Source organism: Megalobrama amblycephala, linkage group LG1, assembly GCF_018812025.1.
Source record: "Megalobrama amblycephala isolate DHTTF-2021 linkage group LG1, ASM1881202v1, whole genome shotgun sequence".
NCBI classification, from domain to species: domain Eukaryota; kingdom Metazoa; phylum Chordata; class Actinopteri; order Cypriniformes; family Xenocyprididae; genus Megalobrama; species Megalobrama amblycephala.
The window spans coordinates 63,233,303-63,250,865 of record NC_063044.1 but is presented as its reverse complement, the minus strand read 5'-3'; the positions used below and the strand labels follow the sequence as shown (position 1 = coordinate 63,250,865).

The following is a 17,563-nucleotide window of genomic DNA, read 5'->3' as shown; positions in this document are numbered from 1 at the left end:
TCTGGAAAATGTGCAGCTTGCTGCTAATAACCACTGTTCATCTGTATTTGTATTTGCGCTTTTGTCTCGTTATGACCAGAGGTCCATAAAGATTCGGGTAATTTGAGAATGGTCAGAACAGAGCAACAGGAATTACATGCAACAAATGAGCACAGCTGTTTTAAATCCTCTTGAGTAGAACATTAATCCTCTTGAATGTTATGAAGATTTTTTTGCAGTTAAAAATGAATTGATTTGTTTTAACTCCGGTATGGTGCTGAGTTATCACTAATACATAACTAATACATATCTTAATACATAAAATACAACATCCCCATGGCGATAAAAAGCATCAGATCTTTTCCCCCTTTATTTTTATTCCAAAGACAAATGCTAATGTTTGTACAGAGACTGTATTTTGTACATTTTCAATCCCTCCCCAACCAGCCCAGAACAGACTGTCTTAGAGGATGTTAATTAAACAGTAATAGTACAACATGTAATGAAAATAAAGAATAATAACAGTAATAAAAATTAAAATAAAATAATAATGATGCAATAGTTAAATAATGACAATGTAAAAAAAATAAATAAATAAATAAAGGGGGAGGTAGTACATTTATGGCAGAAAAATATAATAATAATAGGGGTTGCCAGACATAAGAACATTTATGAGAACCTCTAATTGATTTTTTTTTTTTTTTAATCTTTTCCAAGTGTAAAAAACATCAGATTTAATTAACAAACTGAACTGAAAAGTTTGTTGCCTGTATTGATAAATACAGCCTTTAAATTATTATACCATTTGAAATGGTATAATGTCTTAGAAATCCTTTGCCAATTTAAAATGCAATTGTCTCTAATATAAAGCCAGCTTTGCATGTAATTATAAGTACCAACATTTTGTAATGGATAAGTAATCACTCAAGCGTTTTCAGTTTGAGATATTTTCCCTATATGTGACTCTCTTTCACTTTCATTTAGTGCCCTCTATTGACTATAGCTTAACATAAGATATTTTTACATTTAAGAATAAAATTACAAACTAGGCAAGCAACAGTTCTCATGAAAAACATTATATAACAAAATTACAACATTTGATCTCGAACTATTGTTCTTGTGTGTAATATTTCACGTTTAAATAAGCCAGTAGTAACATTATATTTCACCAGGATTTATGGATGTCACTCATTTCAGACATATCAGTGACTGAACATTTATTCTGGATGATAAGGATATATAAATTATACCTTGCTGGAAAATCCACAAAATAATGTAGGATTCATAACTCGCCAAATGTTTTCATTTTTTATGACTGACTCGCAAAAATAAATCCATACTAGGTTTTAGTTACAGTCAATGACTTAATGTTAATAAAATATATAGTAGAATATTTATGTTTAAACCAGTTTTTACTACTTTAATTACTATAAACTAAGCGAATGCTCCAGAAAGCGCATGAATAGAAAAGCATGGGCGGAACTGTCTGTGTTTGCCGCCTTTCATTGGTCAGCGCAGCACGAGCGTTCGAGAACTGTTCAGAACATGCGAGCGTGCGGCGGTTCCTGCATATAAACAGCAGCGCATGTTGGAGCGTCAGTGTTTATACAGAACCTACTTCAGTTACGACGAAAAGAACGAAAGTGACGACAGCTTTCGTATCTGCTGAAGAGCTACAGTAGCCTACTTCCACTACTACAGCATTTTAAAGTAAGCATACTTTTATTATTCTTGTTTCGTTTTTATTTCACTTACTATTAATTGTGTAACGTTACCTGCTGTTTCGTCTCAAAGATCAATTAAATCTCTTTCCATTACCAATATTGGTACTCGTAACTCTCTGTAAACATAATTAACAGTAATTAACGTTATTATAAAATGATTAAAATTTTATTTACATGTATAGATATTTGTTTATTAAGTCTAGAAGTTTCTTGAGACGTTCCTGTTTCATATTACTATTAATTTATTTTGCCTGCTGCTTTTTTATACAATTTTTAAATGTTTTATGTAGTAATTTACATAATTTCTGTTTTCTTATAGTAATCTGTTAACTACCTGTGGGGGAAAGCTAAGATGTCATCTGCAAAAGGAGTAGCTATTGGGATTGACCTGGGCACCACCTACTCCTGTGTGGGGGTGTTTCAGCATGGAAAGGTGGAGATCATTGCCAATGACCAGGGGAACAGAACAACACCCAGCTATGTTGCCTTCACAGACACAGAGAGGCTCATTGGAGATGCAGCTAAAAACCAGGTGGCCATGAACCCCAACAACACTGTGTTTGATGCCAAGAGGCTGATTGGCAGGAAGTTTGATGACCCAGTTGTGCAGTCTGACATGAAGCACTGGTCCTTCAAAGTGGTCAGTGATGGAGGAAAACCAAAGGTTCAAGTCGAATACAAAGGAGAAAACAAGACATTTTATCCTGAAGAAATTTCCTCAATGGTCCTGGTGAAGATGAAGGAGATTGCTGAAGCTTATCTGGGGCAGAAGGTGGCAAACGCAGTTATCACAGTTCCAGCCTATTTCAATGACTCCCAGAGACAAGCCACTAAAGACGCCGGAGTAATCGCTGGGCTCAACGTCCTCAGAATCATCAACGAGCCCACAGCTGCAGCCATCGCCTACGGCCTTGACAAAGGCAAAGCTGCAGAACGCAACGTCCTGATCTTTGACCTGGGTGGAGGCACCTTTGACGTGTCCATCCTGACCATTGAAGACGGCATCTTTGAGGTGAAGGCCACAGCCGGAGACACCCATCTGGGTGGCGAGGACTTTGACAACCGCATGGTGAATCACTTTGTAGAAGAATTCAAGAGGAAGCACAAGAAGGACATCAGTCAGAACAAGAGGGCACTGAGGAGGCTGCGGACAGCGTGTGAGCGAGCCAAGAGAACCCTCTCCTCCAGCTCTCAGGCCAGCCTTGAGATCGACTCGCTGTACGAGGGCATCGACTTCTACACGTCCATCACCAGAGCGCGCTTTGAAGAGATGTGCTCAGACCTCTTCAGGGGAACACTGGAGCCTGTGGAGAAAGCCCTGAGAGACGCCAAGATGGACAAGTCTCAGATCCATGACATCGTTCTGGTTGGTGGATCAACAAGAATCCCAAAGATCCAGAAGCTTCTGCAGGATTTCTTCAATGGCAGGGACTTGAACAAGAGCATCAACCCAGATGAGGCAGTGGCTTATGGTGCAGCGGTGCAAGCCGCCATCCTCATGGGTGACACATCTGGAAATGTCCAGGACCTGCTGCTGCTGGATGTGGCTCCTCTGTCCCTGGGTATTGAAACCGCCGGTGGAGTCATGACGGCCCTCATCAAACGCAACACCACCATCCCCACCAAACAGACCCAGACCTTCACCACCTACTCTGACAACCAGCCCGGTGTCCTGATCCAGGTGTATGAGGGAGAGAGGGCCATGACTAAAGACAACAACCTGTTGGGTAAATTTGAGCTGACAGGAATTCCACCTGCACCCCGTGGAGTCCCGCAGATTGAAGTGACCTTTGACATCGACGCCAACGGAATCCTAAATGTGTCCGCGGTGGACAAAAGCACTGGAAAAGAGAACAAGATCACCATCACCAATGACAAGGGCAGACTGAGCAAAGAGGACATTGAGAGAATGGTGCAGGAAGCTGATCAGTACAAAGCTGAAGATGATCTGCAAAGAGAGAAGATTGCTGCCAAAAACTCCCTGGAGTCTTACGCCTTCAACATGAAGAACAGTGTGGAAGATGAGAACCTGAAAGGCAAGATCAGCGAAGATGACAAGAAGAAAGTTATTGAGAAATGTAACGACGCCATCAGCTGGCTAGAGAACAACCAGCTGGCTGATAAGGAGGAGTATGAACATCAGCTGAAGGAGCTGGAGAAAGTCTGCAACCCAATCATCACTAAGCTTTATCAGGGAGGGATGCCAGCTGGAGGCTGTGGAGCTCAAACTCATGCCAGCTCAGGGGCCGGTCCTCAGGGGCCCACTATTGAAGAAGTGGATTAGGTGTGAGATGGGCAAGGTGAATGATTGTTTTTCATCAAGTTCCTTTGTAATTCCATTTACATCATTTTTGGACCATTTATTTGGACGTTGTTGTGGAGCACTACTGATTTTCTGATTTATTATGTTTTTTTTTTTTTGAGTAAATATTTTTGAGATATTGTTGAAGAGATTGAGAAGACTGTATATGAAATATGCATTTTTGTTAGGAATATCTTCTCTGTTGAAGTACATGTTAATGTATAAGAATGCTAACTTTATTTAATGTCTTGTCTGCATGTTAAACAACATACCTGGCAATAAAGCTCTTTCTGATTCTGATTCTGATGTTAAGAAATGAATCGAAACTTTAAGTGTTCAACATTCTGACTGTTTAAATGTGTTTATTCCAGCATTAATGTTGTGCCATATTCCATATGAAACTGAGACTGTTAACCTTAATTCAAGGTATGTCTCCAAACATGTTCAATAAACTATTAAAAATTTGTTTTTTGTTTGTTTCTTACTTAAAGTTCTTAAATATATAAATGCATGGCTAAAATTGATTGACACTAAACATTTGATAAACTGTAGGCCTATGATAAATTTATTTATAATAATATCAGTGATATCATATATAGTTACTATAATATCATTATATAGTTGCTCAACAGTGAAATACATAAGGCTTTATATAATGGTTACACTTTACAATAAGGTACCGTCATTTTGATAACAGTAGTTTATGTATTAACTAACAGTGAACAATATATTTTTAGAAAATGTATTAATATTTGTTATTTAATACAGTTGTTCATGTTAGTTCACATAGCATTAAATAATGTTAACAAATACAACTTTTGATGTTAAACATGTATTAGCAAATATTGAAATCAATATTAAATAAGATAAATAAATGCTGTAGTAGTCTTGTTCATTCTTAGTTAATGTTAACTAATGTAGTGAACTGATGTTATCAAAATGAAACCTTATTGTAAAGTGTTACCTATATAATTAACAGCTTACAGAACAAAGTTAAAGTAACTTTTTGTTTTGATGCCAAGTGTAGTTACAGCAGTCTGGGTGAAAGAGACCATTATAAAAAGCAAAAGCAAATGGATACAAATTAACTGAATTATAACAAGTAGCTTGTCATTCCAAACCTGTATGACTTTCTCATATGGAACATTTTCAGAAATGTCTTTTTGATAATTTTTCTTTTCTTTTTTCTTTCTTTTTAATACAATGAATGAAAGTCAGTGATGACCAAAACTTATATACTTGAAAGATTTGAAATGAAACGAGGATAAGAACAGCAATTTCATTTTTTAGGTGAAATATTCTGAAATAACTGATGTAAGTGAAACAGAAAAAAGTTATAGAAGTTTAAGTTTATGAAAATGTAAAAATATAATATTTTATATAGAATATATATTTTACAAAACAAGTTTTACTCTAAAACTTCAAGGAAATCAAAGCCAAAAATCTGAACAAGTTGTGTTCCAAATTTCAGGTTGATATCTCAGAAAATGAGCTTTCAGTAAGATTTAGTTTGGGCGCAGTACCACACTTTTTCACTAGATGACAACCAAGCTCCATTACTGACCATATAAAGGCGCCTCCATTTCCATATATGGTTTGAGTGATCTGAAACATATATTTCCATTATTTTCATACAATTTATGAAATAGACATCCTATATAGAAGTAGTATAGGAAGTTTGGCAGAATTTGATATGAATTCAGCCTCTAATAAACATAAAAACAACATGTACGTTGGTTATAGATCGTCACCACAGTCATAAATGTTTTTTTTTTCTATTAAAAACATTTTCAGACCTTTTTTCTCTCTTGTGATCTCTTGGTATGAAAACAAACATGTTTCAACCAATCTTTAATGATTTTCATGTTCATCGCTATTTCAGTATGAAAATATGCTTGTTGAAAATCAGTCACCAAATATGAAAACTAGAGATTCTAACCTTTCAAATGATATAGTTTGTCAAGATTAGTTTAGGTTTAGTATAGAATATTACTGTTTTAAATATGTAATGGCTGTGGGCCCAGCGGAGGGCCAGTGGCAGTTAACAGGTTAAACCATTGTACATTTATTTGTACAACAAAAGAAAGAAAGAATGCTGATAGTGAGAGACTATCCCACGAAATTCCCTTCCCATCATGGTCTCTGTCCTCGGACCCTCTCACGCCCCTCTCCACTGATGACGCGCGCGGCTCATTTCCGGCGACCGCAATCTGTTGTTGAATGTACCGTTCTGTCCAGATTCGGGATGGTACTCGTCAAGCAATAGTGAGTGGCTTTTACAGTATACCTGATCTAGATTCAGTTGCGTTATATCGTACAGCACGCGCCTGTCGTTTTTTAAGCATATTCCCATATGGCATAATGAAGAGTGCATTTTAAGCCCGTGATTTGGATGTGCTGGTCGGCGCTAGCCGCTTAGCCTGCCTGATACAGCATTATAGTGTGTTTTATGGACCGCGTCCCCACCAGCGCCGCTGTTCATAAACACATGATAGGATGGGCATTTAATAAGAGTGGTATTTTGAGCTCAGACTCCGCGGGTTGATAAAACGCTGGTTTATCGTACAGTAAAGCAGGGCCAGCTAACGACACGCCCGTTATACAATCGCTCCGCGATGCAGTGTCTATGATATGAGATGATAATTAATCCTTATCTTTTTTAAACCTCTATTCAATTCTCTTTTCAGCCAGGTGCTGTTGCCATGTTCAGTAGAAGAGGTAAGAGAAAGAGTCTATTAAAATAACCGGCTGCTCTGTCCTCTGTGATCAGTGGGAATCTGTGCTTCTGTTATTGCTCAAGCAAATATTTAGACAGCTCCCTTCACTTTGATGGAGTCAGCAGCACCTCTTCTACATTACATTGTTTGTCTCTATTGTGCGGTGAACAGTTGTCATTAGTTATTTATGTAATACCCCTAACCCCCCCTCTCAGTACCAGGTTGGCCAACTGTACTCAGTTGCAGAGGCCAGTAAGAACAACACAGGCGGAGGAGAAGGGATCGAGGTCCTCCGAAATGAACCTTACGAGAAGGACGGCGAGAAAGGCCAGTACACCCACAAGATCTACCACATACACAGGTGAGAACACAGGCTTTGATCGTGTTAACAGCCATGCTGGTTTCACCTTATCAGTAAGATAAGACTGTGATCACAGAATTGTTTTAGCAGTTACACTTACTACACTAGTTTTTTTAGTGAAATATACACTACAGTTCAACAGTTTAACAGTTTGTGGACTTTCATTTTTAAATGATAGAAATGAATGCTTTTATTTAGCATTAAATTGATCAAAAGTGACAGTGAAGACTTTTACATTGTTACGATAAATTCTGTTCAAAGTAAATGCTATTGTTTTGAACTTTCTATCAATGTTCAATCAATGTGCACATTTAAACACAACCGAGGTTGCTTTCCAACGAATAAAAGAATCATAATGAATTTAAAAGGAAACAAGACAGAGAAATAAAAACAAAATGAGCAAACAATATACAAGAGAGACCCAAAATAACATACTAAAAGCTAACTTTTTTTTGGTTAAAAATGATCCAAAATCAAATTTCGAGCAAGTACATAACCAGCCAGTGTTCAAAACGATCTCCTTTCCAATTCACAACGGTAAGCTTGTAATAATGTTTTATAATAAGAGCGGTACTGGTGGGTTTTCGCTGGAAATTCAAGCATGCCTCTGTTGTCTTTGCGTCATTACGTCACATCTGGGAGCATTATCCTGCTGAAGTCCCAGCTAGTCAGTTATATCATGTGAGGATGCTGCTGGTAGTGGATCATTTATAGCCTTTTCTCACAGCTGCTGGAATAATTAAACTTATCATTTTGATGGCAGATTGCAATCCAGAAAGGTCCAATGACAACTGGAGATTCACCTGTAGTCAGAACAAAAGTGGCAGACATGTTACTTATTTGTTCAGATGACATTTTCCGGTGAAAATTCTTATTTTGATCATACTTTCAAGACTACAATCTGTGTTTCCGAAGTACAGTATCTACACCGATGTGATGATTGTCAGCAAACATTAGATTCATCCGCACTGAAGAGCCGTGCCGAGGCACAACCCACGTAAAGATGATAATTCTGCATATAACTGCAATTGCAGGTTTCAAACAGAGATGGCGACAAAGAGGCAAAACTTACGGACTGCAGCTTTAAGGAATGTTAAAAGCCAGGGAGAATAATTATGTCTTAAGATAGGATTTAAAAGCAGTGATAGATGGGGCACGCCTAATGTAAAGAGGAAGGCTACGCCAAAGTTTCGGTCCAGCAGTTGCGAAACTGTGATCACCACAGTTTTTAAGTTTAACTCTATGGGCAGTGAGTAGGCCAAGGGCATAAGATCTTGAGATTCTAGAAGGGGTAACCACCTTATTTTTGTATGTAAGAGTGGGTGTGGCCATTTGTAAATTGAATGTGTCTGGCTTCTGGTGTCATTCGCTTCCAGTTATTTTTAGCTGAACAAAACAGCTCGTTATGATGTTTGATATTGCAAACTGCTAAAACTGCAAACTGCTAACCACTCATAAATATGACTTGCCATATTACTTTAATGTATTGTCTTAATTATAAACACGCTGGTTTGTAGGGCAAACACTTTTACAGTTTACTGCACTTTGAAATTCTTCTCATTATTTCCCTATAGCGGCTAATAAACCGGAAGTCTCGCACATTCACGGAAAATGCCTTACTTCCACATTGAAAAATAAGGTGGATATGGGAGCAATAAATCAGTTAAGTATTAAGGTGCCAGGTTATTGAGTGCTTTGTAGACAAATAATAAGAGTTTGAAGTCAATCCTATACATGATAGGGAGACAGAGCAAAGATTCATTAAAAAAATCCTGAAAAGAAAATCATGGTTTCCACAGAAATATTAAGCAGCACAACTTTTTTCAACATTGATAATAATAGGAAATGTTTTTTGAGCAGCATATCCGCATATTAGAATGATTTCTGAAGGATCATGTGACACTGAAGACTGGAGTAATGATGCTGAAGAGTCAGCCCAGAATAGATTACATTTTAAAATATAACTAAATAGAAAATAGTTATTTTAAATTGTCATATATGGTGACATGGTGAGCATAAGAGGCTTCTTTTAAAAACATTGAAAAATCTTTAGAACAGTAGTGTACATGGGAAGTCGGGGCTAGTTGTCACACTTTTCACTTTCTGTCTTGAACAACAACATTTGGATATTGCCTAGGGAAAAAATAGGCCATTTTCAACTAAAAACAGTTTGTTTGACTCAGAGGGTGTTTACACAACACTGTTTTCAGCTAAAAACAGAAAACTTTTTATGCTTTTTGGCCATTCATTTACACAATAACAGTGTTTTGGGGGCCTGAAAACTGAAAACGAATGTAAAAAGTTTTTGAAAACTATACCGTTATCGTCTCAGTGTAAACTACAGAAATGTGCATGCGTATTACGTGTTCAGTCTATGGGCTCATAGTGTTTCTTTACAAAGTGACATCGCCAACTACTGGCCTGGCAGCATAATACAGCGTTTTCACGGAACCATGTGAACGGGGATCTTTTTGAAAACATTGTCGTCTGTATGCAAAACTTTTGAAAAAATTAGTACATCATTGTTGGGTAAACATACGCTCCGTAACAGGACATTTTGTCACACTACAAGGACAAGGCTTGAGTGAAACAATAGGCTCGAGTTTCAGCAATATTTAAACAAAACAATCATGAATTGCAAAACATTTATTGAAACTAATAATAATTTTGTACGTAAGAGGTTACATACAAAATTATTAATCCATTAAAACAGACCTTATAATACAATTTATACAAATTTTTCATAAAATCTGTCCCCATTAAAATCTACCTTCTTTAAATAGTTGAACCTGGTCTCAATGTTTTGAACTGGTTCTCTTGTTTATCAAACAAAAATGATACATTTCACTAAAATATTCCATCACTGCTAGAGAAAACAAGCATTTGTGTAATTGGTTTTCTGAATCTTATAATTGATATGCATTTAGTCTCCCCTAATATTTTGAATATTAATTTGTCTTTTACAGCAAGGTTCCCGGTTTTATTCAGATGTTTGCCCCTGAAGGAGCCCTGGTTTTTCATGAGAAAGCCTGGAACGCCTACCCATACTGTCGCACTAGTTAGTAAACACTAATTGCTTTGAGCGTGTGTGAATAAGTGATTATATACAAATGGAATTGTATGATTCAATCCTTTTTTGCTTTTGCATTTAATGCATTGAGAGAGAAAAAAAATACTGATCTATAAAAAAAATCTGTTCCTTTCTTTCCCACAACTGCATCGATTATGGAAAACCTACAGTTGTTACAGTAAGTGTATCTTTGAAATCATCACGCTCTGAGATCATTTTAGACTGCTCACAGGTCATTATTGCTGAATCAGAGTTGAGTCAGGATGTCTCACTGTTGTCTAAAATGATCTAAATACTGTGTATGAAATAAATACGGATTCCGTTTGTGATGCTCTCTTGTGCTTTTTACTTTTTCAGAATGAGTACATGAAAGATGATTTCTTCATTAAGATTGAAACCTGGCATAAACCAGACATAGGAACAACTGAGAATGTGAGTGTTATCCCACAGTTCATCAGTGCCTTTTTGTGATGCCCAATAACTCTGCTACAGAGTCTTCCAACCAGAGCATCTTCCACTGGTTTATTGGTCTGGGTGCAACGCCTATGTAATCAGTTAAAAATTATTAATAAAAAGCTGCTGTTGGTTAATTAAGATGGACGTTTGATGGATAAACTTATGCCTCAATCAAATTTATTTATTAAATAACTTCAATTTTGATAAGACTTTCCGGTGTAATGGGCGTCACCCCCTTAATTACTTTTAGCCACTGTCTCTATGGTTACAGGCATTATTCACAGCCAATGCAAGAATAGAAAAGGCACTTGACTTCAGTTATTCGTTCATACAAATGTTATTTGATCCTGTTATATGAACACAGCAATTTGAAAGTCTCATTTGTAAGTAAATCCCACTGTCTAATGTTTCAATCTTCCTCTTATGCAGCCTCATGGTCTTCCTCCTGAGGAATGGGAGGACATTGAGATTGTGCCGATCGATATAGCTGATCGCTCTCAGGTGGATGATGTGGTGAGTTGAATTAGAAAAGTGTCTTTGTGTGAAATTGTCTAGCATTTGTTTTACTGATATACAGTGTTATACTTTATCTTCCTTATCTTAAAATCCTGCAGATTTAACTCGCTTCCATACATTCTTTTGCTTTAATATTTCTCCTCTTCCTTCCTCATACACTCCCATTGCTTCATTTGTCTATCACAATTTCTTTCTTCTCTCAGGACTACAAACCAGAAGAGGACCCCGCTATCTACCACTCGGAGAAAACTGGGAGAGGACCTTTGGGACCTGAATGGAAGGTACACAAACGCGTATATACCGGCACCTCTTAATGGGTGGGATATATTAGACAGCAAGTGAACATTTTGTCCTCAAAGTTGATGCGTTAGAAGCAGGAAAAATGGGCAAGCGCAAGGATTTGAGCTAATCTGACAAGGGCCAAATTGTGATGGCTAGACGACTGGGTCAGAGCATCTCCAAAACTGCAGCTCTTGTGGGGTGTTCCCGGTCTGCAGTGGTCAGTATCTATCAAAAGTGGTCCAAGGAAGGAACAGTGGTGATCCGGCGACAGCGTCATGGGCGGCCAAGGTTCACTGATGCACGTGGTCCGATCCAACAGACGAGCTACTGTAGCTCAAATTGCTCAAGAAGTTAAAGCTGGTTCTGATAGAAAGGTGTCAGAATACACCATGCATCGCAGTTTGTTGCGTATGGGGCTGAATAGCCACAGAACAGTCAGGGTGCTCATGCTGAACCCTGTCCACCACCGAAAGAGCCAACAGTGGGCATGTGAGCATCAGGGGTCTCATTTATAAAGCGTGCGTACGCACAAAACGGGGATGGAAACGTGCGTACGCCAGTTCCCACGCAAAGGTTGTGATCTATAAAAACAAACTTGACGGGAGAATGTGCGCACCTTTAAGCAAACTTTGAGCTGTGCGTACGCACATTCTGGAGACAAAAGTGATATGAATTGAGATAGTAGATGTGCTACTTTCGATCACTTTTCCAGTGACATGCTGTTTTAATGACAGCGAGGAGCGCTGGAAGCACAATAATTCCTCTTTAAACTAAACTGCAGATGTTATGACAAAATATTTTTTCGAGAATGACGATCAGTGATGCACACTTAACTTAGATATTATGGAAGACACTGCTGGATTTGGTGGTCGAACGGTCCGTTGTCCAGTTTGAATAGGTCCAATAATATCTTACTGTACAACCACAGCTGCAGGAGGTGTTGATGTCATGTGAAGGATCTTCAAACAATTACTATTTGAAGGATATCATTTGAGGAAAACGGTAAGATTTGCATGTTTTCTTTTTAAAATACTTTGTCAGTGACGCGCCGTTTCAGACAATTGTATTTACACTGCAATAAATAGGTAGGCCGATCTGTTTCCACTAAAAATAGCCTATAAACTTCCTAAAAGATATGTTCACCTTATCAGCAAAACTGCATAAATTTGATTTGAATTGTTTAAAACTATTAAAATACTATCTGGCCAGTGGAAATGAATGAATCAACTCTATTCTAAAACCTTTATCTGAAGTATTTTATACAATTTTGTTTTTATGGTTATTTTGATATATTTATTCTAAAACATAAAGAGGATATTGGATGATCTTTATCAATATAATGTGTGGCACAAATTGCATTTATAGTCCATATCTAATATTTTCCAATGTCTTGTACCTTTGACGGTGTTAACCGTGAATGTCACATGGATGGGAACATGCATGGAAATGATATGCAGATGAGGTTATGCATAGTAAAACTAGGCGTCATTTTATGGTGATTTCGGGGAGGAGACTGGGTGGAGATGCACGTACGCACAATCTTCCGCTGACTGGGATTTATAAAGGGATTTGTGCGCAGGTTCTGGCGTACGCATGGTTTTATAAATCTGATTTTTTTTGTGCGTACGCAGAATCTAGCTTTTGCGCGTACGTACACTTTTAGTAGGGATCCTACGCACAGTTTTATAAATGAGACCCCAGAACTGGACCACGGAGCAACGGAAGAAGGTCTGGTCTGATGAATCACGTTTTCTTTTACATCACGTGGGTGGCCGGGTGTGTGTGCGGCTCTTAACTGGGGAACACATGGCACCAGGATGCACTATGGGAAGATAGCAATCCGGCAGAGGCAGTGTAATGCTTTGGGCAATGTTCTGCTGGGAAACCTTGGGTCCTGCCATCCATGTGGATGTTACTTTGACACGTACCATCTACCTAAGCATTGTTGCAGACCATGTACACCCTTTCAGCAGGATAATGCTGCCTGGTTTGAGGAGCACAACGAGTTTGAGGTGTTGACTTAGCCTCCAAATTCCCCAGATATTAATCCAATCGAGCATCTGTGGGATGTGCTGAACAAACTGGGATGGGAGGGAAAAAAAATTAAATTTGCGTTCTCTCACAAAACCTGTCGAGTTTGGACAAACACTTCGTGTTTATTATCCCTCTGGCAGTGGTTCATTGATTTGTGAACTGACTTTGGTGACAGTACAGCATGTTACAGTTTTTTCAGGTTTTGCACTTTGCAGACGGTCACTTCAGCCACCTGTAGATAGCCATAGAGGTCAATGTATTTTGTCCAGTGCGAAGGAAGGCTCGTTTTCAAATCTGTGAATTTGTTGCCAACTTTACCAAACTTATTCAGTTCAGGTGTCTTTCACTTACGTCAAAACCGTGCCTTGAACTAAGCACTGAACATTTTATATTTAAGTCTAAGTTCAAAATAAAACTCTATTAAGTGCTTCATTGTTAACGTACGGAGCTATCTGAACCACTGCCAGAGGGAAATTAAACAGGAAGTGTTTGTCTGAACTCACAATAGGTTTTTGCGAGAGAACACAAATGTCTTTGCGTCAGAACGCAAAAGCTTTGAAAAATATTTTTTCCTCCCATACCAAATTTTTTCCACCACAATGTCCCTTTAGGGTCTCTGCCTTTATAAAGGTGCAGTCACATTGGCAAAATTTCATGGGCAAAAAAGGTCCATTGTCTTGTGTCAATAGTGTAGCGATGTATGCAGCACAGCTCACACAGAGGTCACTTTAAACCTAAGCAGCTTTCTGTTAGTTAACGTGGTAAATCTTTTAAAATGCTGTAAGTCAGTGTGGGGAAATCTTTCGCAAAATTCCTGATCGCGTAGATATATATCGAAATGGCTGGATTGCATCCTTGAAAGTTCGCCGGACATCGATAAATGTGACGACCTAACTGAATCAGAAACTCAAACGTTTGGAAGCAATTCATAAACTGGAGACTCAGCTCTTGATTTCAGTAGATTTTTTTCTAATTAGGCCTACTACCTTTTTTGTGATATGTTTTATTTGTACTTTATTGTTTTTGTCTTGTTACAGCCTCTTTTTTTTTTATTCGAAATCAAATGTTCTCACCTTGTCTGCAATCTTGGATTTATTTATTTTAGAAAACAGAGAAAATGTTGCCTCTGTCATTGATATTTGCATTCACGGTCTTTTATGCAGAGTTTCTGTTTACTTTAAATGCCGTAATTTAATGTACTATCCAAAATGGTGATTATCTACAATATCTGTTCCTCATGCATCCATCTCTCTGTCTCATGCAGAAAGAGCTTCATAATGGTAACTGTCCCTATATGACCGCGTATAAGCTGGTGACGGTTCATTTTCGCTGGTGGGGTCTCCAGGGACGTGTGGAGAACTTCATTCATAAGGTGATCCATCAGCACTGCTACATGATTCCTCATCACCAACAAAAAACAGGCTTAACTTACTTTATTAGAAAAAAAAAAACCCTTGCCTTAATCTTTATGCGGTATTACCGACTTTTGTACTTCACAATTCTGCAACGCTGCGGAGCAAACGTAAATGTATTCTGGTTTGGTATTTTTCGTTACATAAAGATTAGACCACTGCTGTCAGGTGTTGATAAGTCTTTGTTGTACTTTCAGTAACATCAACCTCATCTCTCTCTGTCTGAGTAGCAGGAGAAAAGGCTCTTCACTAATTTCCACCGGCAGCTCTTTTGTTGGCTGGACCGCTGGGTGGACCTTAGTATGGATGACATTCGTAGGATGGAGGAAGAGACACAGAGGGAGCTGGACCAGGTATGCGTTTCTGTAGAAACAATGCAATGCAGTTCTGCCCACAAAAAACCGTACCCGTTCTTCCATGTGTCATTATTACTAAAAATCTGTTTTTATTTTTCAGATGCGTAGCCAAGGGTCTGTGCGAGGGATGAAAGCAGGCGAGGACTAAGGAGCGTCAAAAGAATAGAAGAAACAAAATAGGGGCTACTTTTTATTTTACTTCCTCCAGTCCTCATGGCCAATCACAACGTGCCACATCATGAAGCCCTTCCGAACAGGAAACTGTCATCCCTTACCCAGGACATGTCCATTACCATGAGTGTGAATGCTTTTGTGCGAATGAGCAGAGTATGCATGTGTATCAGTGGTTTGTGCAGTCTGACTTTAAACCTCATCATTTGCTGCCAAATTTTTTTGGATTCACTTAAGGTATGTTAAGTGATGCCGGCATTTCTTTTTATAATTAAGTATTATAACTGTTTAATGGTTTTTGGTTCATTTTGCAACCATCAGCTTTTTACTGAGTGCGCCAGTGGAGTAACGAATCCCAAGCCCGTTTCGCAGAGAGACTGGGGAAACATTTCACTACATGTATTTTGACCATAAATAAATGACTAAGTAATTTACTTCTTAATTCTGTTAAATCTGTCATGTTGTTCAGGAAATCTCGTGGGAACTTGTATACGCCTCAAGAGGTAGGATCATTGGTGTCGGATTAAAGAAACAGATTAAAGGAAAAAGGCTCAAAGCATAACGGTTTTCTTGTTTAGTTACGGTGGTCTTTTGGTTTGCTTCGGTTCTGCACTGATTGCAGTGTGGATGTCGAGAGCATTGAACTGATACGGTTTCATTTTTAAACTGAGTGTAAGAGCCTTGAAACCCCTCCCACATTTGGCTGACATGCTACAGGCCACGCCCCTCTGTTCGGGTGGGGATGGTCTGAATTTTTGGAAAATCAAGTTCAATTTACAATACTGAAACAATAAATAAAAGAAAACATTGACTACCAAGAGCTGCTTGATTCTTTTGCACTGTTATTTGTAGTTTATATCAAGGTTCCTTTTAAATCACAAGTTATGTTTTATATATTTCTCTGTATTCAAAGTAACAAGATTCATGTAACAGGCACAATTAATATCTTAATTGAAATGAATTTGGTTTTATTATGCCTCTGTTTTTTCTAGTACACTTTCCTGTTAATTTAATAATGTATATGACCTCGTTTTCTGCTCTGATGATGATGATTAACAGCGTCCTCTTGAGGTTGAGTTTTGTACTGACGTCTTTCAGGTCCTCGTGGAATTGTGTGAGTGAGGAAAATGTTTTATGAATTTCTTTCTTCTGTTCACATTCTTAAAAATATATTATTTTGTGTTCAGCAGAAGAAAAATTCATACAGGTTTGGAACAACTTGAGGGTGAGTAAATTTTAGAGTAGTTTTTTGGGTGAACTGTCCCTTTAAGTTACATTGGATTGATTAGTTTGCTTGTAAACCCATCATTAAATGTAAATATCTCTTTGTCAGTATGCTCGCTCACACAGCACAGTAAAGGTGAGCTTGTTCTTTAATGTTAATTGGTTTGATGGAATTTATATTAAAAATGTGGGTGAAAAGTAAGCTAGTTGATTGACAAACTAGGTCAATACTCGTTGAGCTTAATGTGAGGGATGAAAGTAGGAGAGGACTAGGAAGAGACAAAAGAAAAAAAAAAAAAATGGGTTAATAACAGATTTATCATAATGCTGTAATGTTTGTTAATAGATGATTATGTAATGCTATCAAGAAAATCATGTTTTTTTTATGTCAAAGTGTCTCTTAGCTGGCAAAAAAAAAAAAAAAAAAAAGGTGGAAATTCCTTGTTCAGAAAACACACATTCTGATATTCAGGATTGTTTTATAAATGCAGATGGCGATCACAGACCTGTGATTGTGCTGGCAAAACTACACAGCATAGTTTGGTAAAATTGGTAGTAATCAATAGTGAGAGATTTGATGCATTTTAATGCTGTAAGAATGGCAAGATCAAAGTAGATTGGTATTTTAGGGAAAAAAAAAAACTTCATTCATCCGATTGTGTCTCTAAAAGTCTCTCCACACACTGCACATGCCATGAGTTCAACAGGTCAAGAGACTTAGCAGAACAGCAAACCTGTTATATCATCAAGATTTTAAGCATTTTAAGAAAGGAAAGCATCCTGCTTAAAATACCTAAATACTAGATTAAATGCAGTCAAAAGTGGAAGACAGAAGGAGAGTGTGATGGATAAGTGAGGGATTATGTAGCATCAGAGAAAAGAAAATGCCTATATAGTGGGATTAAATTATAAAAATAAATGATAAAAAAACAAACAAACAAAAAAAAGAGGTCAGCGTT

General features: G+C 37.8%; 2 protein-coding genes across 2 annotated transcripts; both read left to right on the top strand.

Moving 5' to 3' along the window:
- Positions 1–1,543: 1,543 nt before the first annotated feature.
- On the top strand, positions 1,544–4,401 carry LOC125278887 (heat shock 70 kDa protein-like). Its single transcript, XM_048208288.1, has 2 exons — positions 1,544–1,689; positions 2,023–4,401. The coding sequence occupies exon 2, from the start codon at positions 2,056–2,058 to the stop codon at positions 3,985–3,987; it is 1,932 nt and encodes a 643-aa protein (XP_048064245.1). The 5' UTR covers positions 1,544–1,689; positions 2,023–2,055; the 3' UTR covers positions 3,988–4,401.
- A 1,715-nt stretch (positions 4,402–6,116) lies between these two features.
- pitpnbl (phosphatidylinositol transfer protein, beta, like) lies at positions 6,117–16,198 on the top strand. The gene is made up of 11 exons (XM_048208275.1): positions 6,117–6,270; positions 6,693–6,723; positions 6,938–7,083; positions 10,050–10,141; positions 10,324–10,331; positions 10,511–10,585; positions 11,039–11,122; positions 11,329–11,406; positions 14,706–14,813; positions 15,084–15,206; positions 15,310–16,198. Exons 1-11 carry the CDS (start codon positions 6,182–6,184, stop codon positions 15,355–15,357), a joined length of 882 nt encoding a protein of 293 aa, XP_048064232.1. The 5' UTR covers positions 6,117–6,181; the 3' UTR covers positions 15,358–16,198.
- Positions 16,199–17,563: the final 1,365 nt, after the last annotated feature.